At 47.5% G+C, this 26,400-nt stretch overlaps 1 protein-coding gene across 1 annotated transcript in view; it reads left to right on the forward strand.

Moving 5' to 3' along the window:
- The first annotated feature begins 6,254 nt into the window (after nucleotides 1–6,254).
- LOC101333068 (serpin A3-8-like) overlaps nucleotides 6,255–26,400 on the forward strand; it is a 147,836-nt gene continuing 127,690 nt past the window's right edge. Inside the window, 6 exon segments of the mRNA XM_073798913.1 lie at nucleotides 6,255–6,273; nucleotides 6,941–7,060; nucleotides 23,197–23,441; nucleotides 23,443–23,764; nucleotides 25,445–25,572; nucleotides 25,575–25,717. Coding sequence (XP_073655014.1) covers nucleotides 6,255–6,273; nucleotides 6,941–7,060; nucleotides 23,197–23,441; nucleotides 23,443–23,764; nucleotides 25,445–25,572; nucleotides 25,575–25,717 — 977 coding nt within the window.

Here is a 26,400-nt window from a genome sequence, read left to right on the forward strand (position 1 = left end):
GAAAAAAAATAAAAATAAAAAAGGAAATAATAGGGAGCAGAAAAGCCCAGCTTAGAGCAGAGTGGGGGACACGGAGCTTCACCCACTGGCCCCCTTTGCCCCATTGTCCTGTCGTCCTCCCCTCGGAGGGACATTGTTTGAAGAGCACAGGGATAAATTCTCATGGGATCTTTTCCTGCTCTAACATTAGAGGATGAAGACTGAAGACGGAAAGAAGGAAAAGAACGAGAGGAGTTCATTATTTCCTCCTCCAATGATGGACATTTAGGGAGGCCTCCACTTCTCTGCTATTGTGAATAGGGCTGCAGTGAATATGGGGGTGCAGATATCTCTTGGAGATCTTGATTTCAATTCTTTGGGATAAATACTCTGAAGTGGGATTGCTGGATCATATGGGAATTCCATGTGAAATTTTTTGAGCATCCTCCTAGCAGCTGTACCATTATATTCCCACCAACAGTCACAAGGGTTCCAACTTCTCCACTTCACCCCAGCACTTCTCTTTAACTTTTTGATAACGGCCATCCTAACAGGTGTGCGACGATTTCTGGTTGTGGTTTTGATTTGCATTTCCCTGATGATCAGTGACCTTGAACATCTTCTTCTATACTTGTGGGCCATTTGTGTGTCTTCTTTGAAGAAACGTCTATTCAAGTCCTATGTCCATTTTTAAATAGGGTTATTTCTCTTTTTGCTATTGAGTTGTAGAAGTTCCTCGTATATTTTGGGTATGAACCTCCTATGAGATATGTAGTTTACAAACATTCTTTCCCATTCTGTAGGTTTTCTTTTCACTGTATACATATGAGGGACGATTGCACAACCTTACAAATTAAAGAAATTCCGTAATAGGTGACAACATGGATGCAACGGGAGGACATTATGCTGAGTGAAATAGGCCAGTCAGAGAAGGACACATACTGTATGATTCCACTAACATGAGGTCCCTAAAACAGCCAAACTCATTTAGAAGCAAAGAGTAGAATGATGGTTGCCAGGGACTGAGAGAGGGGGAAATGGGGAATTGCTATTCAATGGATATAAAGTTGTAGTTATGCCGGATGAAAACATTCTAGAGATCTGCTGAACAATCTTGGGCCTGTACTTAACAATACACTTTTCAAAAGTGTTGTATACTTAAAAATTTGTCAGAAGGGTAGATCTCATGTTAAATGTTCTTACTACAACAAAAGAAAAAAAAAGGAGGAATTCAGCTGGCTCGCCTCACTTCGCACTGCATTTCCTCTCGAGCAGCACTTGAGGTTTTGTGTTTTCGTTTTGCCAACCCCAGATCCAGCACACAGAGCCCCCTGCTTAGCGAGGGCCTGGTTTTAAGGGCCGAACCTTCGGAGCTCTCAGGTTACGCGCCCACCTCTCCTAACGAGCAGACGGGCATCTGGGCTGTGTGTGGGGACCAACCATATTGGACCACTTTTCTCTGTCACCCCTCCCCCAGGCTCAGGGCAATCAGAGGCCCGGATGCCAAGCCTGGTTTGGGGAGATTTTCTCCAGCAGGCCCTGTCCACCCCTGCACCCCTCCACCTTATCCTGGTCCTGGCAGCTGCAAGGGGACCTCTAGACCTGTTAAGTGGCGGGGCTGCAGGGGCGAGGGGGGCCAGCCCCAAACTGCCTCTGGAAACAATTTCTTTTGCTCTGCTTTGGGAGTCTGTGAAATTTTCTGTCCTGTCTCCCTGCTGCCTTTCTCTGCTGCTGTCCCTGGGGTTCCGCTTTCCCTCTTACCCCGTCCTGCCCCATGTGTGTGTGTGTGTGTGTGTGTGTGTGTGTGTGTGTGTGTGTGTAAGACAGAGAATGGCTCTGTGTTAACACCTCTCTCCCTCTCACTTCAGTCTCCGTCCCTCTCTCCTCTGCTCCTCACTTGGGAACAGCCCAGATCTGCTGAGGCTCCAGCCAGCTAGGGTCCCCCGATGGCCCACCCTGGCCCAGGCACTGCCTCACGGCCCTGGAAGATCCAGAGGTGGCCCAGACATGGCGTGGTCTGTTGTCTGCATCAGAGGTGGACACAAACCACACAGGAGGAGGGGTCAGGGCTCAGGAGAGCTGTGGAGGGCTCTGAGGGATCCAGGGTGACATGACTTCTGTTTGGGGGGCCCAGAGGAGGGAGTTATTTAAGACTTTCTGTCCCTGGGTTTCCCCCACTGTCAAATGCAAGGAGCCTGTCTGTCATGAGGTTGGAGTGAGGGCTGAATGAGACGTGTCAAGCGTTGTTATGGCCTCCGTGTTACAGATGGACTTGCTCATGATCACGCAGCCATGGCTGGCATCAAGGTGCCACCTGGGAGCCCCTGGGACCCAAGGTCTTTCTGAAAGGCTGCCTTGCCTCCCTCGTCAAGCTAAACTTGTCCTCAATTTACCCTCCTTCGTAGCCGTGGCTGACATTCTGCCTGGTCCATTGGGAGCTCCTGGAAGGCAGGGCCCAGCTCCCCCGTGTGGAAGGATGATCTTTTCCAATGTTACCTGTGCCGCCGGTGTGCTTGCCTGACCCAGAAGGCTGCCACGTGTTTGAGCTTCATTGCTGCAGGACTTCTGGGTCATAGGACTGAGAACCAGACAGCAGAGGGCCCCCTTGGCTTTGGTATTGCGGATGCTCGAGCTCCGCTGGGACTTGGACCAGATTATCCCTCAGGGTATCGATGGGGAGGTGGGCAGATCAGAGGGACAAACAGAAAAGAGTCCCTTAAACCCGGAAGAGAGGAGACTGGGTACATGAGCAAAGGCCTGGGGATGACCAAACCTTATAAAGGGTCCCTGGGGATAGGTGAGACTGGCCGGAAACTTGGCCACCTGAATACTGGCTGACTCTAAGGGCCCCTGCAGGCCTGGATAGGGAGAAACTCAGCAAGGCCTCTGAGGGTAGAGCAGCACATGAGCTGGACCAGGAAGCTCCTGGCCAGAGAAGGGCCTGGGGAAGAGTCTCCAATGGCCAGAAAGGACTCTCCGCCAAACCCCAGGATGGGACCCAGCACAGATGTGACTCACCCAGGGAACTCAAAGGACATGGCATTGTTGACCCAGAGGTGGGGATTAAAGCCACACCAGCCATAAGTGCAGCCCCACATGGTATTCATTCAACAAGCATTTTCCCACTACAATACCACTGAAGACCCTGAATTGGCACTAACATGCTGACTGTGGTGCGTATCATGTTGGTTTCCTAGGGCTGCCGAAAGCAATGACTGCAAACTGGGTCACTTAAAACAAAGGATGCGAAATCATATGATGTGGCTTGTATGTGGAATCTTAAAAAAATGGGTACAAATGAACTTGTCCACAAAACAGAAGTAGAGTTACAGATGTAGAAAATAAACTCATCATTACCAGGGCGTAAGGGAGGGGGAGGGATGAATTGGGAGATTGGGATTAACATTTACACACTACTATATATAAAATAGGTAACTAATAAGGACTCACTGTGTAGCACAGGGAACTCTACTCAATACTCTGCAATGGCCTATATGGGAAAAGAATCTACAAAAGACTGGATATGTGTATGTGTATAATGGATTCACTTTGCTGTACACCTGAAACTAATACAATATTGTAAATCAGCTATACCCCAATAAATTTTGTTTTAAAAATAAGTGTATTCTCTCCAAGTTCCGGAGTCTGGACGTCCCAAATCAAGGTGTGGGCAGGCTGTGCTCCTCAGAAAGCTCTGGGGGGAGGGAGGGTCTTAGCTTTTCCAGCTCCCGTGGCTGTCAGCCTTCCTCGTGGCTACATCACTCCATCAAGCTCTGCGCCTCTGTCTTTTCCTCTCTTGTCCCTTATAAAGACACCTGTCATTGGATTTAATCCAGGATGACCCTCTCCATATCCTTAACTTGATGACACCTGCCAAGACCCTCTTGCCACGTAAGGTGATATTCACAGAGGCTTAGGATGTGGGCCACCTGCTGGGGGCCGCCATTCAGCTCACTCCAGGAATGATGACAGCGGACATTTCCACGGCACCTTCCTGGCCTGGTGACTCTTCTAAGCATGTCCCACACATTAAGTCATTTCACCTTCACAACCCCGTGGGGAAGGGACTAGCAAAAGCCCATTCACAAGGGCTTCCCTGTTGGCGCAGTGGTTGGGAGTCCGACTGCTGATGCAGGGGACATGGGTTCGTGCCCCGGTCTGGGAAGATCCCACGTGCCGCAGAGTGGCTGGGCCCGTGAGCCATGGCCGCTGGGCCTGCACATCCGGAGCCTGTGCTCCACAATGGGAGAGGCCACAACGGTGAGAGGCCCGCGTACCGCAAAAAAAAAAAAAAAAACCCATTCACGGGTGAGAGAACTTCCAGCCCATAGAAGCAAGCCAAGGGACAAAAGTTACACAATTTGCCACAAAAGATGAATATCAATCAGGCAGGATGTGAACTCAGCTCCTAACCACTTGGCCGCCCTACCCAGGCTCGAATGTGTCATTGGGAGGACACCCAGATAGCCCTTCATTGTGGGTCTGCAGTGCTCCTGTCTCTTTAGGGACTGTTGACACGGGTTGTAGCCCAACCGAGTCTGCATGGCAGAGTTACTCAGGCAGTGTTCTTGGGTGAAGGCTGAATTTCTCCCTGGTCACTTCTCTGGAAGGCTGAGCTGTCCAGTGGGTTGAGGTCAAGGTTGGTAGCCCCAGGCTTTGGTCATTCTTCCCAACCCTCCATGTTTGTTTGACTTGAACTGGTCATTTCTTTCTTCCTAAAACAGAAGAGCAACTCCATCCCACAACATTCCTCATCATATGCCCGGGATCTCTGCCCAAGGAACTCCGGCCATCCTCGATGGGCATCCTCAATGGCCATCCAAGCAGGGAGCGCTGATACTGGGGCCCCTCCCAACTAGCACTTCCGGCCTCAAGGACCCTGTCTTCTCCATGGAGTGACCTGTAGGATGGGTCCCTGCTCCCTCACGCACCCCGAACATGCAAACGTGAGTCATGCCCAATGCTTGGTGTGCAGTGAGCACTCAGTAGATGCTTGTGGAATGAATGATGGGTGAACCCTTCAGCTGAGCAGACCCACCCCTGCTCTGCGACCCCTCTGGCTCCAGGCCTCTGCCTCTTTCTGGTCTGAGGAATCCCAGCTTTGTCCACCCCTTCCTCCTGCTGTCACACCTCCAGGGCTGTATCCTTGCCCAGAGGGGACAGATAGGAGACCCCGGCCACCTCTAAGCCAGGTTCTCCAAGGACAAAGTACAAAAGGAAGCCATTTCCCATGTATCCAAAGATTGAAAGCCACTCATCAGGGTAAAGCAAACTTCTGAATAAAATCCATCCCTTGAAAATTGATACCTTTAAAACAGTAGAATTGAAAATTCTGGCTCCAGCTATAGTTTTACATGACTGAAAATCAGCAAAGTATCAATCATGACTGAATCGAATACTTACTGCATGCGTCTTGGGTGTCTGGTGATGGGCTGATAATGTTTCGATGAGAAATAAAGATATACATAATTCACAAATCTTCATATATGTTTCATAATATTTATTAGTTTTGCCTCCATTTCAGCAAAATTACGGATTATGTTGTTATAACAATGATTTTTGTAGAAACTGGCTTTATTAACAGAAATAGTCTCAAAATGAGTGTGGTACATCTTTTGTAACACGTGGGCAAACATTTCTGAAATGTCGTCTTGTGATTTAAGCTGCTTTGTAGCTGCCATCTTCACTCTTGGGGGACAGTCTCATGATTTCAATGCAGGTCACACTCCAGGACCGGGTTTTAACGGAGGTCCTGATGCCGGCATCTCGTAGGGCCAGCCTTAGGGACCCTGCTGACTTCTCTCTGCTCTGCACAGCTGCCTTCCAGACCCACTGTGTGCTCATGTACCCTACACGCTGTTGGCCAGCGGAGAAGTTTTTAAATTGAATTAGTGGTCAGCATCAAAAATGGGAACATTTTCACGTAAAAACCTGGCTTTTTAGTTTCTCTTCAAATATTGAAAAGCCAGCAACCCTGGGATACCTTTCTGTTAGGTGATACCCAACTGAGGCTGGCAGGAACTTAGGCAGAGGCTGTGTATTAGGGGGTCCCCAATAGCCAATCATCCCTTCTAAAATAAAAGACCCTCCAATTTGTGGCTGGACACATGGTAACCTAAGATAGAAATGATACGTCTCTGCCTCTCTTGCAGCTAGGTGCACCACGTGACTAGGTTCTGGCCAATAGGAGATGAGCTGAAGAGACGTGTGTAACTCATGGGGTGTACCCTTTCCCTTGCTCCCTTCCTGTTGGCTGGAATGTGGAAGCACTGTGCATGGTCTTCAAGTGTGCAGGTGAGGAAAACACCCTAGGCGTGGCAGACCCACAGTTTACAGTAAGCCTGGGTAAAGCAGAGGTACCATGCCAGCTCACTTTTATGTGAGGTCGGAATTTAAATTTTTGTCTCATCTAAGCCACTGTCATGGGCAGGCCAACATTGGATGCCCCCTTTAGATGAGACCCAGTTTACCCCAGTCCCCACCACTCCCTATGCCTTCCCAACACCAGCTCAGCTGACATCCACCACTGAACTTGTGCTGTTATTTTTTCCCTAACCCCCGCTAGGTCCACCTATCCCTGTAAGCATTTGAGTTTGGGGTCCTCATTGTCAACCCTGAAAAAAACAAAAGACAAGACACCCATTTTCCAGTACTTTTTACCTCTATTTTTCAGGGGATACCTTCAGTGACTCTGGGGCTCCCCCTTCTGGGAGGCTAACTTTATTGACTTACTGGTGCTTGGTGGGCACCTTCTCACTGGAGATGAGAAAAAAAATCAGTAAGTTTTATCTGTGAGAGTAAATGTAAAATATTAAATGAGGGTTAAATGAGATCATATGTTACAACCTGTTGACTGACACTCAGCCCGGCTCTTTGTGTTGCCTGTTGTTCTCTTACCGTTCCAGGTGGGCACCTGGTGAGCGCCAGGGCGGGATCTGATCTCCGGTGTGTCTGGCCCCAGAGCCTGTGTGGTTCCCTTCTGTGCAGCTGGAGAACACGGATGTGAGCCGGCTGATAGCCAAAGTCCCAGTTGCTGTGACTGACGTGGAACACAGCCCACAGACAGTGACAGGCACCCACGGTAAGCTTAGAATGGGCAAAAAGGCTTTATTTAAAATACTTATTTCCCTGCAAAGCACTCATTAATAGGTAACCCTACAGCAAGCTTTGTCTGCAGGCTTCAAAAAGGTATTGCCACGATTATGTTCAGCTCCACACAAGCGCTGAAGGGCCAATGCTGCTCCAGTGCCCTGGTGACCAAACCCACATAACCCCTCCTGGGGTCACAGGGACAGGAGCACTTAGCACCTGTTAGAGCGCGGTCACCCGACCAGAGGCCTCAGCATCCTTGGACCTTGTGAGGAATGCCTGACCTCAGGACCCGGGCCAGACTTACTGAATCAAAATCTGCTTTCTAACAGATCCTCAGGGGACGTGTGCACACAAACAAGCTTGAAAATCACCGATTTAGAAAAGGAATGAGAATGGAAAGTCTAGCTTTGAAATAAAACACACCTGAATCCCAGCTTGGCTACTTTCTAGCTGAGTGAGCTGGGGCGTGTCTTTCAAGCTCTGATCCTCAGCTAAGAGAAGGGAGAAACAGTACTAGGCGGAACTATACAAAAGTGCCTTATCTGCAGGTAAAAAAAAGGTCAAATATAATCAATTTCATACGGTTCAGCTTAACTGTTGTTTATATGTTGTGGGAAATAATTTTTAAATGAGATAAAATATATAAAGCCCCTGGTACATAGGAGGTGTGCTCTCGATGATACAGCCTTGACCTCCTTTATTACCCTCACCCCATAGGTTCCCATGAAAACCAGGCAAGGGAGCCAGGGTATATGGAATATCTCAGTAAACCCGATTCTGCAACAGAGGCTCCTGGCACGTGGGCCAGTGGTTACTTTCACGGCGGCATGAAGCTTGTACAAGAGTGTCTGCCTGCATCACTGCTTCAGAATATCGAGTTGGCCAAAAAGTTCATTCGGGTTTTTCCATAACATCTTACGGGGACGAACCTTTTGGCCGACCCCAATATTTCCCATTTCACTTCTAGATGAAGCAATGGAAACCCGGATGTCCGGGGATGTCTCCTGGGCCGTATAGAACCACCCAGGGTGCCTCCCTGCTCTGTCCTTTGGAGTCATCCAGTACACCCGAGGGGGCATGATCCCAATAAGTTGACAATCTTCCCCAGGAAAAGTAGGCTTCCTGCTTCTGTGTGGAAAGTCATCAGCAGGAAAAGGTCAGTTGAACTCAGCACCTGGAGAGGGTGTGCGGTCCACGTCGGGGTGAGCCCTGGGAGTGAGCTGGATACTGGTGGCGGCAGCAGCCTCTGAACTCTGCTCATCCAGAGCCATCATGGCCTTGTGAGTGGCCCACAAGGAAAACTCTGGAATCATCAATTGACTCCATAGGAGGAATCCAACAGGCCTTTATTTCTAGAGAGTTCCTGGAAGGCTTCCTGGAGGAGGTGGCTCCTGAGCTGAGACTGGAAGATGGATCAGCAGAGAGCCAAGAAAAAGATTTCAGCCCAGAGAAGAGTATGGTCAAAGTCATGGAGGCAGAGTGAGGTGGCACCCCACAGCCTGTTGCTCACATGTGCAGCTCTTGGAGCTTGAGGGGTGCATGTGTGTGTCTTGTGAGGAGGTGAACTGTGGGCTGCTCACCAAGCTGGTTGGGGGCCAAAACTCCAGCCTCACTCACAGCCCCACAATCACCTGAAATTGAAATCTTCGTCTGAACCTTAGAGGAGCTGGGGACACTCAGCAAGTCTGCAGGGCCCTTTGCACAGAAGCTCATCTCTGCCGGGAGGATTGTGACAGGCTGGTCTCCTGGGATGACACAGACTGCTCTGAAGCTCCCTTGGCCCATCACCCATAGTGAGGAAAACAACTGACCCCTCAGTGCAGGTTGTGTGGGAATCCATGTGTGGAGGAGAAAGAGCTGTGAGCATGGGAGGCTCCCTGAGACCGGGGCTGGGGTCCTGGGCTGAGTCTCGGGTGTTTGCAGCCTTTGCCCTCCTGACCACTCAAGGTTGCCGTAAAACTGAAACCTAATGATGCAGATGGACATTCTTTAAACCAGGGAAGCACTGACCTCATTGGAGCACCGCTCCAGCCTCTCCTGGTGTCATTCTCTCCTCTGGGACACCTCCTGCTGCAGTTGTGTCCGTCACAGGAGTGCAGCTCAGGTCATTGATCGTGCCTCCTAGGAGCTTGGCTAATGACTCTTTCAAATATCGTGATGGCTTATTCATTTTGGCTGGAGTGGTTTTTAAATGGTAAATACAAATCAATAGAACTTTCCACTTTAATGCAGCATAAACAGAAAAGTTAATATGTACTCAACAGAAAGAGTGTTTACAAAACTTTTGTAACTCAGAATTCTTCCTGAGCTGGCTTGGTGGCAGAGATGGCATGAAGGTGGCCTCCAGTCTGAGTGCAGAAACAGAGATTTCATGGTTAATGGGTGTGAGACAGACTTCACTTTCTCCCAGCTTTGTTTTTTACGACTTTAGTTTTAATCTGCACATCCACTGCCTGGACATAAATACCCACACTCTCACTTTTCCGTGACTTCTCAGGATCGTCATTTCTTTCTCTTAATGTTCATCAATGAGAGGGTACAACAGGGGCTATGATGAGATGCATGGTTTCATTCATTCATTCATTCATTCACTATGGAGTGCCCACTTCATGCCAAGGATGCCTTAAGTACTGGGAAATAAAGCACAGTCCTGCCCTCAAGGATTTTTTTTGCTTTTCATCTTATTATTATGGAAGAATTCAAAGATATACAAAATGCATAGGATGGCATAGCGAACCCCACATACGTATAATCTACTTCAGTCATTATCAACATGGGGCCAACATCATTTCCCCCTACCTCCCAAACCGTTTCCCCCTTGGGTTGTTTTGAAGCAAATCCTACGCAGAATTTTATTTTAACTATAAGAAGTTAAAAGAATTTATACCCACCGTAGCATATCACACTGTAAAAAATAATTCCTTAATAACATCAAATATCAAGTCATTGCTTCCCTAACTGGTTCCCAAACTTTGTTTACAGTTGGTTATTTTGAATTAGGATCCAGACACTGTCTACGCATGGCGTTTAGTTACCGTATCTCTAAGTCTCCCTCACTATCTATTGAGGTGAAATTTACATAACATAAAATAAGCATTTTAAAGTGTAAAATTCAGTGACAATTAGTACATTCACCATGCTACGCAACCACCACTTCTTCTTAGTTTCTAACTATTTGAATCACCCCCAAAGGTGACCCTATACCCATTAAGCTGTCACTCCCTGTTACCCCCTTTCCCCATCACCTGGCAACTACTAATATGCTTTGTGTCTCTGGATTTAACCTCTGGGCATTTTATATAAATGGAGTCATACAATACGTGAGATCTTTGGTGACCAGCTTCTTTCACTCAGCTGATGTCTTCAAGGTTCATCCACGTTGTATGTGTCAGTTCTTCATTTCTTTTTATGGCTGAATAGTATTCCATTGTCTGAAGGTACCATACTGTGTTTATCCATTGGTCATTTGATGGACATCTGCCTGCTTCCATTTTGGGGAGTATTATGAATATGTTACTGTAAACATGCACGCACAGGTCTGTGTGTGCATGTACGTTTTCATTTTCCTCGTGTGCACACCTAGGAATGGGATTGCTGGGTCATATGGTAACTCTACCTTTAGCTCTTTGAGGAACAGCCAAACCAATTTCCACAGCGCTGCATCATTTTACATTTTCACCAGCTATGTATGAGGGGTCCAATTTCTCCATATGCTTGACAGCACTTGTTATTTATTTTCCATCATCATCATCATTATTATTATTATGTCGTCCTAGTAGATGTCAGGTTAGGGTTTTGATTTGCATTTCCCTAAGGATGAATGATGGTGAGCATTTGTTCAGTGTTTATTGGACATTTGTGTATCTTCTTTGGAAAAATGTCTATTCAAGTTCTTTGTCTAGTTTTTCATTGGATTGTTTGTCTTTTAATTATTGAGTTGTATGTATTCTTTAAATATGCTAGATGCAATTTCCTCATCAGATACGTGACTCGGAAATATTTACTTTCATTCTGCAGGTTGTCTTTTGCAATCTTGATAGTGTCTTTTGACACATGAAAAAGTTCTAATTTTGATGAAGTCCAATCTACCTCCTTTTTTTGTTGTTGTTCATGCTTTTGGTGTCAGATCTATGAATCCGTTGCCAAATCTAAAGTCATGAAGATTTAGTCCTTTGTTTTCTTCTAGGAGTTTTTTTGGGTTTAGGTGTTACAATTAGGTCTTTGATCCATTCTGAGTTAATTTTTATATATGGTGTGGGGTAGAGGCCCAGCCTGACCCACTCTGTTATCAAAGAATATATCACAATATATTTTAATTGCAAGCTACTCATCTGTGTCCATTATTACACTCAAAGCTCCTTGAGAGCTGGGACTCTGACACTTTTGTACACCATTGTATTCTCAATAAGATTGTAGTGATTAACAGATAGTAGGTACTCAATAAATAGTTAGTGAATAAATGGATGAATAAATGAATGAATTGCTATAATTTTTGTTACAGAATGTGATCACTGATATGGTTAGGGTAGACTACTAACTTTCTATTTGTTTCCTATTTGACCCATCTGTGTTTTTAATTTTTTCTCTTGCCATATTTTTGGGTTATTTGAGGAGTTTTTATGTTTTTGTTTTACTCAACTGTTGGCTTATAAGCTATACTTCTTTGTTTTACATGTTTTTCAGTAGATTAAAAATTTACAATAAATCTTTAACTTATCAATGTATACCTTCAAATAACATTATACCTCTTCAAGTAAAATGCAAGAATCTTACATCAATATTCTTGATTTTTTCCCTTTTGTACTTTGTGCTATTGTTGTCTTATCTTTAATTTACGTATGTTATAAACTCCACAATACATTGCAAATTGTTTTTTTTTTTTCTTGCTATAAACAGTCAATATCGATCAAAGAGTTTCAAAATAAGGAAAAAAATCTACTTTTTCTATTTTTGCTACTCTTCATTCCTGTGTTTAGGTACCATTTTCTATCTGTGTATTTTCCTTCTATCCCAAGAACTTTCTTTTCCATTTTTTTGTGATGAGTTGTCTAATCTTTGGTTTGTCTAAAAAAATCTATATTTAGCCTTCAATTTTGACGAATATTTTTGCTAAGTATAGAATGTAGTGTTATAAAACAATCATTTCTTGTTATTAATTCTCACAATTCTGGTGTTTGACTCTGACTAGGTTCAATGAGGTCATTTTCACTCTGGGTGTCTCCTTGTCTCCTGTGGTTACTCTCAGACAATGGCCGGACTGAAACCATTTAAGTCTTCCTCCCTCATATGTCTGGTGGTTCATGCTGGCTGTAAGCAAAGACCTCAGCTGGAGCTGTGGTCAGGACAACTACATGAATCCTTTCCATGTGGCTTGGCCTTCCTCACAGTACTGTGTAGACTCAGAAGTCACAGGGCGTCACTTGTCCTCCTCTCCCATACTAGTTGATGTGGTCATAAAAGCCCACCTGGGGAGTCCCAAGGTCACATTGTGGGATGGCAAATATGGTTTTGGTTCTCTTTGGAAAATTTATTCTCCCATGTGCTCCTTCATCATAATTTAGATTTACGATGCATTGCTTTCTTGTTTACTCCTTTTTCTTTTCCATATATTTCCGACTTTAACTAAAATTCTATTATTTTCTTTTTTGCCATCTATCCATTTGGAGGGTCAAACATACTTATACCTTTTGATATTTACCTTCCTTTTATCACTGGTCATAATTGGATGTATGTTTCAACTATCCTTGGAAATTAGATACCAGCTCTTTATTCCAATCAAAACATACTCTTTTTTCCCACCAAATGTAATATTAACCTCCCCCAAATCCTGTGGCTATCTCTCTTCCTAATAAGATGAGACTGTCCAAAATACTTACCCTACTCACCTCTCTCTCTCTGTCTGTCTCTCTCTGTCTCTGTCTCTGTCTCTCTCATTCTCCCTGCTCCTCTATTTATGAAGCATTTGAGAGCTCTTTATTTCGTTTTTTTCTTTGTTGTCTATTGATGTAAGCTGAAAAATGACTCCCTAATATATCCATGTCTGAACACGTGAAACTTGTGACTGTTACCTTTATGCCCACAAAACTGATGCTGGGGGTGGGGGTAGGATTATGGCAGATGTGATTAACGGAAGGATCATGAGATGGGAAATGGGGAGGTTGTCCTGGATTATCCCTGTGAACCCTATGTGCCATCGCAAGAGTCTTTATAAGATTGGTAGAGAGAGCTTTGACACAGACAGAAGAAGAAAAATCAATATGACTATGGAGGAAGAGATTGGAGAGATGCACCCATAAGCCAAAAGGTGTGGTCAGCCAGCAGCATCTGGAAGAGGTAAGTAGTGGAATCTGCCCTAGAGGCTGTGTTTTAAGTTGCCAGGTATGTGGTAATTTGTATAAGCAGCCATAGGAAATAACACACCTGTCAACCTCTAGGTTTTGTTAGGTCTGATGGTGAAGGAGCAGCCCTACCTCTCCCTACACTGGTTGTGTTGAGCACCGCCTTTCGGAGGTTCCTGGGACAGATCTTAGTTCTGGGGGACAGATCTGTGTTCCCCTTGGTCTTTCTCAGCCCCAGAGACAGACAGTCTCAGCCTGGCTAGTCAGAAAGTCAAAGTCAGGGACTTCCCTGGTGGCGCAATGGGTAAGAATCCGCCTGCCAATGCAGGGGACACAGGTTTGAGCCCTGGTCCAGGAAGATCCCACATGCCACGGAGCAACTAAGCCCGTGAGCCACAACTACTGAGCCCATGTATCACAGCTACTGAAGCCCACGCACCTACAGCCCATGCTCCACAACAAGAAAAGCCACCGCAATGAGAAGCCCTCGCACCACAACGAAGAGTAGCCCCCGCTCGTCGCAACTAGAGGAAGCCCACGTGCAGCAACGAAGACCTGATGCAGCCAAAAATAAATTAAAAGATTAAAAAATTAATAATAAAAAAAGTCAAAGTCAGCCCTCCCTCCAGGGATCTCTGTGGGCCAAACTCTTCCCAAGATCCCCTATGTCCCAGCTTCTCCCAGGACACTTGGACTCTGGTCTCCAGGTATTTGTCCACCCATGAGACAGGAAAACTCACACTGGTTGTTCCTGCAGGTCCCCTACAGCTCAAGGCTCCATCAATGTGCAATACCAACTTGATTAATACCCATGATTAATATCTTCCTTCCCCATCTTATCAACCATTTTTTTTCTCTCTAGGTTATCAGCCTTTAAAAATGATCATTTCACTCAACATTAACAAAAAAAATGTATCTCTCACTCAGTGGTGACTGATGGGGACAGAGCATGCTTTCAGCTAGGACCCCACCCCACCTAAAGGACGCAGGCTTCCTGTGCAGATCCACAGACAATCAATGCCTTAAAAAAGCCATGGCCCCAACACTTGTGCAAGAATTATACTCCCAAGACTGTAATTTTCTTTCATATGCTCAAGCATGGAAATGTCTTCCTACTTTTTTTTAGGAAAGAGCAGGCAGGGTAGAGAGAGCCTGATTTTGGCTCTGGGTTGTTTTTTTTTCCCAAGCTCTACCAGCTCTACCATTTAACAGGTGCGGGTCCTTGTGCAAGCCATGAGATTAGATGTTGGAATTTTTCCTTCTTCCTAAACCACTTTCCTGGAGGTTAGCGCAAACCAAGACCTAATAATCAAAATAATCAACATAATCAGAAGCATAGCTACACAAAGAGGCAGTCAGTTGTAGCAAAGTCAGACAGAGACTATCTACTAGATGTTCTGCTTGTGGAACATGCAGCAATGACCTGGTACCACCCAGGGAGTCCCACCTGGAGCCTGGTGGGACTGAATGGTTGATTGACAATCTGGCAACCTGACCAGGAGCTAGGAGAAGGGGACTGGGGGAAATGAAAGAAGCAGAGGGTTTTTCAGGACCAAGAGGCCATAGAAGCAAGAGAGAGATGGAGAGAAGAAGGGAGAGAAAAACGAGAAGGTTCCAGTGGGGAAGGGCTTCCCTGCAACTGCAAGGAGGGTGGGATGGAATGGTGAGGTGGGAGGGAGGCAAAGAATTTCGCCCAAACCCCAGACCTCTATGGGCCATTTGTGGCTGGAAGCTGTGATGTGAGCCTGAACTAAAGGAGGGAAATGCTTCTTCACGTTTATGAATTCCATGTGCATCTGGTCACTTCCAGTAAAACCAGGTCCCTAGCCAAATATGCCCACAGATTGTTTCTGTGTATCTCACAGGCTAAGAATTATATTTTAATATATTATATATAATATTATGAAAATATTTAAAAATTATATTTAACTTCCATTTGTAAAAGTTTGCTAAAAAAAGGAAAAGAGAAGGAGACAAGGGAGGGGAAGGGAGGAGGTGACCAGATGTGTCTCTCAAAATGTAAAATAGTCACTCTCTGGCCTTTTACAGAAAACATTTGCAGACCACTGGATTACTGACCCCAAACTTCCATTAAGGGTAATGTTCTAGAACTAGAGAGATGACTCACCTCGACAGTAGGAGCTTTACCTGTTTCATTCCCTGCTGGATGTCCAGCTTCTAGGTTAAAACCTGGCTCATGAAATCACTTGTCTAATGTGTCATTTAAAGCTTGTGTTTCCTTATTTATTTTCATTTTCAATGATATGTCCATTGGTGAAAGTGGGGCGTTAAAGTCCCCTACTATTATTGTGTTGCTGCCAATTTCCCCTTTTATGGCTGTTAGCATTTGCCTTATGCATTGAGGTGCTCCTATGTTGGGTGCATAAATATTTACAATTGTTATGTCTTCTTCTTGGATTGATCCCTTGATCATTATGTAGTGTCCTTCTTTGTCTCTTATAATAGTCTTTATTTAAAGTCTATTTTGTCTGATATGAGAATTGCTACTACAGTTTTCTTTTGATTTCCATTTGCATGGAATATCTTTTTCCATCCCCTCACTTTCTGTCTGTATGTGTCCCTAGGTCTGAAGTGGGTCTCTTGTAGACAGCATATATACAGGTCTTGTTTTTGTATCTATTCAGCCAGTCTATGTCTTTTGGTTGGAGCATTTAATCCATTTACATTTAAGGTAATTATCAATATGTATGTTTCTATTACCATTTTCTTAATTGTTTTGGGTTTGTTTTTGTAGGTCTTTTCCTTCTCTTGTGTTTCCCACTTAGAGAAGTTCCTTTAGCATTTGTTGTAAAGATGTTTTGGTGCTGCTGAATTCTCTTAACTTTTGCTTGTCTGTAAAGTTTTTAATTTCTCTGTCAAACCTGAATGAGATCTTGCTGGGTAGAGTAACCTTGGTTGTAGGTTTTTCCCTTCCATCACTTTAAATATGTCCTGCCACTCCCTTCTGGCTTGCAGAGTTTCTGCTGAAAGATCAGCTGTTAACCTTATGGGGATTCCCTTGTATGTTATTTGTTGCTTTTCCCTTGCCGCTTTTAATATGTTTTCTTTGTATTTAATTTTTCATAGTTTTATTAGTATGTGTCTCGGCATGTTTCTCTTTGGGTTTATCCTGCATGGGACTCTCTGCGTTTCCTGGACTTGATTGACTATTTCCTTTCCCATGTTCGGGAAGTTTTCAACTATAATCTCTTCAAATATTTTCTCAGACCCTTTGTTTTTCTCTTCTTCTTCTGGGACTCCTATAATTCAAATGGTGTGCATTTAATGTTGTCCTAGAGGTCTCTGAACCTGTCTTCAATTCTTTTCATTCTTTTTTCTTTATTCTGCTCTGTGGTAGTTATTTCTATTATTTTATCTTCCAGATCACTTATCTGTTCTTCTGCCTCAGTTATTCTGCTATTGATTCCTTCTAGAGAATTTTTAATTTCATTTATTGTGTTGTTCATCATTGTTTGTTTGCTCTTTAGTTCTTCTAGGTCCTTGTTAAACGTTTCTTGTATTTTCCTCATTCTATTTCCGAGATTTTGGATCATCTTTACTATCATTATTCTGAATTCTTTTTCAGGTAGACTGCCTATTTCCTCTTCATTTGTTTGGTCTGAGGGTTTTTCACCTTGCTCCTTCATCTGCTGCATATTTCTCTGTCTTCTCTTTTTGTTTAACTTACTGTGTTTGGGGTCTCCTTTTTGCAGGCTGCACGTTTGTAGTTCCCATTATTTTTGGTGTCTGCCCACAGTGGGTGAGGTTGGTTCAGTGGCTTGTGTAGGCTTCCTGTTGGAGGGGACTGATGCCTATGTTCTGGTGGGTGGGGTTGGATCTTGTCCTTCTGGTGTGCAGGGCCACACCTGGTGGTGTGTTTTGGGGTCTCTGTGAACTTAGTATGACTTTAGGCAGCCTCTCTGCTAGTGGGTGGGGCTGTGTTCCTGTCTTGCTAGTTGTTTGGCATAGGGTGTCCAGCACTGTAGCTTGCTGGCTGTTGGGTGGAGCTGGGCCTTAGTGTTGAGACAGAGATCTCTGGGAGAGCTCTCACCAATTGATATTATGCGGGGCCGGGAAGTCTCTGGTGGTCCAATGTCCTGAACTCAGCTCTCCCACCTCGGAGGCTCAGGCCTGACACCTGGGCGGGGCACCCAAACCCTCACAGCTGCATGACTCAGAAGAAAAGGAAGAAAAAACAAAATAAGAGCAGATAGAACCCCAAACCAAATGGTAAAAGCACAACTAAACAGACAAAATTATACAAATAAACATACACATACACACTTACAGAAAGAAAAAACAAACAAAAAATAAACAAGAAAAAACTAACAACAAAGAAACAAAACCAGACAGAACCCTCGGATAAATGGTAAAAGTAAACCTAATCAGACAAAATCACACAAAGAAACATACACACACACTCACAAAGAGGGAAAAAAGGAAAAAAATTTAAAAAAAGGAAGAGAGCAACCAAACCAATAAACAAGTCCACCAATGATAACAAGCACTAAAAACTAAACTAAGATAGGACTTCCCTGGTGGCACAGTGGTTAAGAATCCACCTGCTAATGCAGGAGACACGGGTTCAAGCCCTGCTCTGGGAAGATCCCACATGCCACGGAGCAACTAAGCCCACGTGCCACAACTACTGAGACTGTGCTCTAGAGCCCATGAGCCACAACTACTGAAGCCCACATGCCTAGAGCCCATGCTCCACAACAAGAGAAGCCACCGCAATGAGAAGCCTGCACACCGCAACGAAGAGTAGCCCCCCTCGCCGCAACTAGAGAAAACCTGTGCGCAGCAACGAGGACCCAACACAGCCAAAAATAAATAAATAAATAAAAATTAAAAAGATAAAAACAAAACAAAACAAAAAAAACTAAGCTAAGATAAACATAAAATCAAAAATAAATCAGATGCAGAATGCAAACCCCATGTCTACAGTTGCTCCCAAAGTCCACCACCTCAATTTTAGGAACATTTGTTGTCTATTCAGGTATCCCACAGATGCAAGGTTTATCAAGTTGATTGTGGGGATTTAATCCGCTGCTCCTGGGGCTGCTGGGAGAGATTTCCCTTCCTCTTCTTCGTTCGCACAGCTCCTGGCGTTCAGGTTTGGTTTTGCCACCGCCTCTGTGTGTAGGCCACCCTCAGGTGTCTGTTCCCCACCTAGACAGGAGGTGGTTGAAGCAGCAGCTGATTAGGGCTCTCTTGCTCACTCAGGCTATGGAGAGGGAGGGATATGGTAGTCATAATTGGAATACGGGATGAGCCTGTGGCGTCAGAGGCCAGCGTGACATTGCAGCAGGCTGAGGTGAGCCATGTGTTCTCCCAGGAATGTTGTCCCTGGGTCTCAGGAACCTGGCAGTAGCTACTGCACTGGCTCCCAGGGGGCGTGCGGATAGTGACCTGAGCTTGCACACAGGATTCTTGGTGGCAGTGGTGGCAGTGTTAGCAGTTCATGCCTGTCTCTGGGGTCAGAGCTGATAGCCATGGCTTGTGCCTATCTCTGGAGTTTGCTTAGGTGGGGCTCTGCTGTCTGTGGGCACATAGAGCAGGAATCCCGTCTCCTCACGCACCCCAAAACAATGGTCTCTTGCCTCTTAGGCAGGTCCAGACTTTTTCCTGGACCCCCTCCTGGCTAGCTGTGGTGCACTAGCCCCCTTCAGGCTGTGTCCACACAGCCAACCTCAGTCCTCTCCTGGGAATCTGACCTCCGAAGCCTGAGCCTCAGCTCCCAGCCCCACCCACCCCGGTGGGTGAGCAGACAAGCCTCTCAGGCTGGTGAGTGCTGGTCGGCACCAGTCCTCTGTGTGGGAATCTCTCCGCTTTGCCCTCCGCACTCCTGTGGCTGTGCTCTCCTCCAAGGCTCCAAAGCTTCCCCCCATCAACCACCACAGTCTCCGCCTGTGAAGGGGCTTCTAGTGTGTGGAAACCTTTCCTCCTTCACAGCTCCCTCCCACTGGTGCAGGCCAGTCCCTATTCTTTTGTCTCTGTTTCTTCTTTTTTCTTTTGCCCTACACAGGTACGAGGGGGAGTTTCTTGCCTTTTGGGAAGTCTGAGGTCTTCTGCCAGCGTTCAGTAGGTGTTCTGTAGGAGATATTCCACATGTAGATGTATTTCTGATGTATTTGTGGGGAGGAAGGTGATCTCCATGTCTTACTCCTCCGCTGCTTTGAAGCTCTCTCCCACTTAGTCTATTTAGACATGGCTTCCTTTCTCAAGAAAGGGGGAGTGTATCAACATGCAAATCAAGCTATATACCTATGATTGAGCTGTATTGCATTTTAAACTTATCTGAGTTTGTGTTTGGAGATTCCTATCGTATACACACACTTGCAAACAAACATAACTGGGAAATGTTGTTATCTGCTTTTAGAGATAAGGAGATGACAGTTGAGGGATTTCCAGTAAATGTCTTGAGGTCACACAGCTGGTGAGTAGACCTTCAGGGTTCAGGTTTATCTCATGCCAAAGCCATACCCTCACCATTAACACAGTGGTCTCCAGTGGATTTGGTGGAATCCCTAGGGGTCACAGAGGTTTGCCATGGTTTGTCACGGATGGTTGGTTGTGAGTACAAGGCATGAAGGGACGGGTTTTTCCCCATGAGCCAAAGAAAGGCCTGGGATTAGTTCAAAGAGAATGTAAGGAGACCTCAAAATCAAGGATGAAGGACAACCAGCTCTTAAGGTGAACCAATAGTGAAGGGGTAACCCAGGACAAAGGCCCAGACACAGCAGGACTGCAAAGACAGGTGGCGCCAGAGACAAGACGCCCCAGATATTTGTGCTTTAACACTCGTGCTTTTGACATTCTCAGGGAGCCCTCGGGCTAACACCCCGACTCTGGGAATGGGGGAGTGTCTCAACATGCCAGTCGAGCTATATACATATAAGGTGTATTGCATTTTAAAGTTATCTGAGTTTGTGTTTGGAGATCCCTATCATATACAGACACTCGCAAACAAACATAAGAAAAATGACATAAAAGAAACAGAAGATAATGTTCGCTAGGGATGTCCCAGACTGATACAATTCTGGGGAGTATTTTCAAATATTCTTCTTTCCATTTTCTGGGTTTTTACATGGTCCTCAATGAGTAAATCACAGAAAGGGGGAAAAACTAAGAAGAGTTGATGTTTTTTCTAAAAAAGAACAATAGTCATGAGGATTTTTCAAAGTCCCTTTTTCCATATTCTGAGCTTTCACACATTCCTCAATGAGTTTTATTAAACAGGAGAAAACACTCTCAAGGGAAATTTTTTTTGTTTATTTTTAGTTTAGGTTTTTTTTTTTTTTTTTTTTTTAAGGGACCAAAAGCAGTTTCTGTAACTAGGTTGTTCAAATAGATCTAATAAATCTTATTATCAGAAATGATCATCTGCCCATTTCCAGTCTGAGGACAGAACACTGTGTTGTCCCCGCAGACATTGCACAAGCAGGGGAGGAGATCTTTGCGGGATAAATAGACAGCAGCACCCATGAGAATCCAGCATCCCGGGCAGGTGGCGGCTCTGGATCCACTCCCCACATCCCGCTCTCCCAGGCAGTTAATCCGTGACGCTCCCACATTTGGAGAAACCTTTCTTAGGGTGGTTCTAGTACTCTGCATGGGGCCTGTGGAACATGAGGCAGGAGGGAGGCGGGAGGACCTGTGTCACGATGCTGGGAGGGCTCTGCGCCCTCTGAAGACCAGTCTTCTCTCTGGGTCTCAGTTTTGATTCTGCAAAGGGAGGGACATGCCACCAGGGCTTCTGGGGTCATTTCTGCCTTTGACTCTGGGGGATTCTTTTCTTTTCTTTAATATTTATTTATTTATTTGGCTGCACTTGGTCTTAGTTGGGGCACTCGGGATCTTCGTGGCGGCTTGCAGAATCTTTAGTTGCAGCATGAGGGATCTTTAGTTGCAGCATGAGGGCTCTTAGTTGCAGCATGAGGGCTCTTAGTTGCAGCATGCAGGATCTAGTTTTCTGAACAGGGATCGAACCCCAGCCCCCTGCATTGGGAGCACAGAGTCTTAAACACTGGAGCACCAGGCAAGTCGCTCTGTGGGATTCTGATTCGAGCCAGCTGTGCACCCCATATAGCTGTGCATCACCGCCAGGGTCAGAACTCCCACCAGGGCCATGAGGCGCGTCTCCTTGTCCGGCACAGGGTGCTGCTCTCAACAGGGCCGGGCGGACAGAATTAGTGCCCTGGGTCCCTCTGGGCAGAGGCTACAAGGTCTCCAGGTCGGTTTCCTGGGCTACACTGTCCCTGAAGGGCCCACAGCCAAGCAGACAGGAGGTGAGTCTGTCCAGCACTGGAAAGACAGATTGCTCAGAAACAGAGCCCTCCAACCAGGCCAAATACACAGGTACTATTTCTCCAGAAATAATTTTGGGGATAATGTGTGACTCTTTTTTGAAAGAAACGGTTGCATCAGCACTGAGGAAACTGACATTTGGGACAATTGATCACCTCTGTCCCCCGGCTTGTCCGGAGGCCTCTCCACCGGCCTCTGGATGAGACTCAGCTCAGCTCCCGCCCCTCCACCCCTCCCACCTCTCTTTTCCCTCCTCTGCCCCTTTTCTCTCTCTCTTCCCTTCTCCTCCCCTCCCCCACACCACCCCAGAAGCCCTTTCTCCTCTGAACTCTGAGATGACGGGGCAGAGGCTGGAGGTAAACAGTCCTGTTTGCTGAGGTCACCAGCTTAGACCTCAGTCTCTCCTGGAGGCTTCCAGGCAGTAGCTCTGTCTCCTGTCCCCACGGATCACAGCTCTGGCTTGTAGGGTCCTAGAGAGGGTGGCATGTGGAGGTGACACCGTTGGAACTCTTCTTATGAGCCCAGCACCTTCATACTTCATGTCACCTGAGCCATTCAACATGGACAGAGATGGGAACTGAGGCCCAGTCACTTGTTTGTCACACACAGCACTCACAAATGGCCAAAATGTAATCCTTGCCCAGGACTCGGAGACTCTGAGCCCACCCGGCGTTCTCCCCACTAGGAGGCTTTTCCAAGCTTACGGTGGAATCAACCACCATGTGTCCACCTGCCAGGGGCTGAAGAGAACACTCTACCCTCCTTGTTCTTTACAGCAACACTGATCAGGGCCATCTAGGCTCCAGCGCTGGCCCCGCTGCTTGTGGGGGCCTCTCTCACTGAACCCTCACTGCAACGAGGTATCACAATGAGAGTGCCCCCCTAATGTCACACACTTGTCATCAAGAGGCCGGGAGAGGTGCTGTGTCCTCTAAGTCCAGGGCTCCGTCCTGGGGGGCAGACAGGGGACATAGTGGAAACGGAGGCCCTGCTGCCTAGTCCCCTCTGACGGTGGCTGCTCTCCCAGCAGGAGGGGGATGGGTTCTCACTGGACAGCACCTCACACCCATCACCAGCTCCCCCCTGGAGCCAGGCAACCCAGGCTTCTCGCCGTTGCTCCTCTACTTCCTTGCTGGGTGACCTTGGAAAAGCCCCTTTCCCTCTCTGTGCCCAGATTCTCCATTGGAGAAATTGGAAACAATTACAAGACTTGCTTCAAAGGGTGAGAGGGAGCCCAAAGCCTCCTCGTGTATGTTGGGAGCCCAGGAGGGTGCCTAGAACTGGGAGGTCACAAAGCAGCAGAGGCAGAGAGAACAGAGACCACGTGGGGACACTGGGTGGCGGTTGGGACATCATCTGACACACCGAGACTTAAAGGAGCTTTGCTTTTCAGAGATGAGGGCAGAGGGAATGTCCCCCCTCCTGGCTCTGGGGCTCCTGGTGGCTGGGCTCTGCTCCAGTGTCCACTGCCTCCCAGGGGGCGGGCTTGACCTGGAGGATGTGACCCCAGAGGACCAACACAAAGGGGCGCCTGTGGACGACCACACATTCGTCTCCAGCAACAGCGACTTCGCCTTCAGCCTCTACAAGCAGTTGGCTTTGAAGACCTCCAATGAGAATGTCATCTTCTCGCCCCTGAGCGACTCCATGACCTTGGCCTTCCTGTCCCTGGGGGCCTGCGGACCCACCCTGACGGAGACCCTGGAAGGCCTCAAGTTCAACCTCACAGAGCCCTGAGACAGAAATCCACCAGGGCTTCCAGCACCTCCTGCAGACGCTCGGCCGACCCAGCGACCAGCTGCAGCTGAGCGTGGGCAACGCCATGTTCGTCCAGGAGCAGCTGAAGCTTCTGGACAAGTTCAGGGAAGATGTCCGGGTGCTGTGTGCCTCCGAGGCCTTCTCCACCGACTTCCGGGATTCCGACACTGCCAAGAAGCTCATCAATGGCTATGTGAGGAATAAAACGCAGGGGAAGATTGTGGAGTTGTTCAAGGACCCTGACAAGCTCACAGAGATGATGCTGGTGAATTACATCTTCTCTAAAGGTGAGTGGCCAGATTGGGGTTTGGGAAGATAAACGAAATTAGTTCTGAGGCTCCAGGACTACTTCTCTTCTGGCTCAGCCACCTGTGTTGTTAGCAAACCATTACAGAAGGGGCTCCCCGTGGCTTAAGCGAGCCTAGGCACCAAGGCCCCGCCCCCACCATAGGCTTCGTCTACTTTAGCTTTATCCAAATTATACTTCACTTTACAGGACATAAGTGCAGAGGAGCCACTACTTTGTGTGAGGCAGAGAGAGATTTTTTTCTGACTTCAACTTGCCTGGCTGCCAAAAGAAGGAGCTGTTCTTTCAGCTCTCTCCAGGATGGCCGGGAACTCCAGGTTCCTGCCTCTTGAGATGCTTTCGGACACGCTCAGGAAGGCCTCTGCTGTGCGCACTGTGGGCTGTGTCTGACCTGGGCTCCCTCTAAGGGTCTTGGTCTCCGGGGCTTAAGGTGGGGCTGGCAGCCATCTTCACGGTGTGACAGCCTCTGAGCAGCCTGGACATCCCAAGGCTCTTCAATTGTGTGCTTCTATCATCTTGAGGGTGGGAATGGAAAGGCCACCATCTGGGGAAAGTCGCGGGAAGACAATATCCAGGGCAGTGTATTTTCCCACATTCTAGTTGGACCGGTGCCCAGTCCCATTGATAGAAACTCGATATTGCAAACCTCAGCCTGGAAATTCATAAGGGTCAGAGTGAAGGCAGATAGATTTCATATATGGAGCCAGTAGTGCAATAGAGACCCAGAATAGATAAGGACAGGAAAAACTATCATCGAATCTGGGCGTGGTCAGGTGCCTAAGAGACACTAGCTGTGGGGAAACAAGTTAGCCCTGTACTGGGGCCTCCTGGCAGAGCCCAGGGCTACCCTTCCTGGGTCTGTGTTTTCGTCTATAAATGAAGGCACAGAATTGCATTTCTTTGGAAAAGGAATCCAGGCCAGGTCTGCTACAATTGTTCTTCCAGTCTCCTGTGCTTTCCTCTCCTACAACCCTGCCCTGGTCTAGGACTTTCTCCTCCCAGATCTCCCCACCAGGGGCACCCCAGCCAGCCCTGCATTCCCTCTGCTCCTGCCTCTAACTCTGGGGACACAGGCAGGGCTGGAAACAAAGCAGGAAGCGGGGGTGGATACACACTCCATGCAGCCCCAGGGCCCTAATCTCCCCAAGAAGCCCCCATCACTGAATGCTCCATCCTCCTGCGGGGAGACCCCAGCCCTCTCCTCTGCTGACCCCGCCCTACCCTCCTGGTACCCATGTGGCTCCTGCTTCAGCCTGGCTCACAAGGCTGCGGGGACATGTGTCCTCCCTGCAAAGCCAGTGACTAGCCACTGGTCGCTAACACTGTTCCCTTTAAGGACCAGGAGCTCCCATTTCTCCCCAGTCCCAGCCTCACCCCATCTCTCCCTTGCCCTGTCTTGTTCCTGTTGGTTTCTCACGTAGCACAATTAACCAGGTTTTTTCATGTCCCCCTTCCCAATCCAGACCTCTGGGCTCACCCCCGTCCCCAAGGGCCTACCCACCTGCCCAGGTATATGTGCAAACCTAGCAGGGCTATCCCTAGAGGCACGTGGGGGGCTGCTGGTGCGGGGAGGGTCTGCCCCGCTCAGGAACCAGGGCAGAGGAGTGAGACACCTGCAGCCCTTGCACCACAGACCCCTCACCTGTCCCTCCACCTCTAGCCCAGTGGAAGAAGCCCTTTGATCCCAGCCGTACTTATAAGTCAGAGTTCCACGTGAACAAGAACAGGACAGTGGAGGTGCCCATGATGACCACTGGGGGCCTGGAAACGCCTTACTTCCGGGACGAGGAGCTGCCTGCACCGCGCTGGAGCTCAGGTACACCAGCGACGACAGCGCGCCCTTCATCCTCCCTGACGAGGGCAAAATGCACGACCTGGAGGCCAAGCTGCTCCCACAGACGCTGAGGAGGTGGAGAGACTCCCTGCAGCCCAGGTGACTGTCCCCAGGACCCGGAGCTGTGGGCCCACCTGCCTTCTCGGCCCTTCCCCCTCTTCCAGGACTCCGGACCCGCAGCCCCCGGGCCTCAGTAATGTCCAGGGGCGGGGGCAGAGGTGGGAGGGCCCGTCCAGGGCTGACCTTGCCCTTGGCTGCCTGCGTGGCTCTGGGCCTGAGCTGTTCCTTCTCTAAGATGATGACATCAGAGGGGGCGGGGCTGAGGGTTCCTCTGACACTGACATGCGCTGAGTCCTGAGGATCCTCACACAACCCCCGACACTCATGCTGTTCTCTCCGTGGCTCCACCTCTTGCAGGTGGAGGGGGGCGGATGGGACTGGGATCAGTGGGGGCTCAGGTGAGACAGACGTGAGCATCAGCTTTGCACGGGCTAAACACTGATTCACTCATTTATTCATTCAACCATTCAGCGCTGATTGAATGAATGAATGAAGATCAAGCTACGTCTGAGGGACTAATTTAGACTCTGAGGGTAGGTCAGCGAATAAAGCAGTAAGTTCCCTGCCCTACGGGCACTTACTTTGCAGTTGGAGGAGACAGACAGGAAATAAATATAGTAAATTATTTGCTACTTTGAGAGGGGATAAATGGGGAGGTGGGGATAGTAAAGCACAGTAAAATCATGAAAAAATGGGACCCGCAAGTAGCTTGTGATTATAAG

The sequence above is a fragment of the Tursiops truncatus genome, chromosome 2 (genome assembly GCF_011762595.2).
Source record: "Tursiops truncatus isolate mTurTru1 chromosome 2, mTurTru1.mat.Y, whole genome shotgun sequence".
Lineage (NCBI taxonomy): Eukaryota > Metazoa > Chordata > Mammalia > Artiodactyla > Delphinidae > Tursiops > Tursiops truncatus.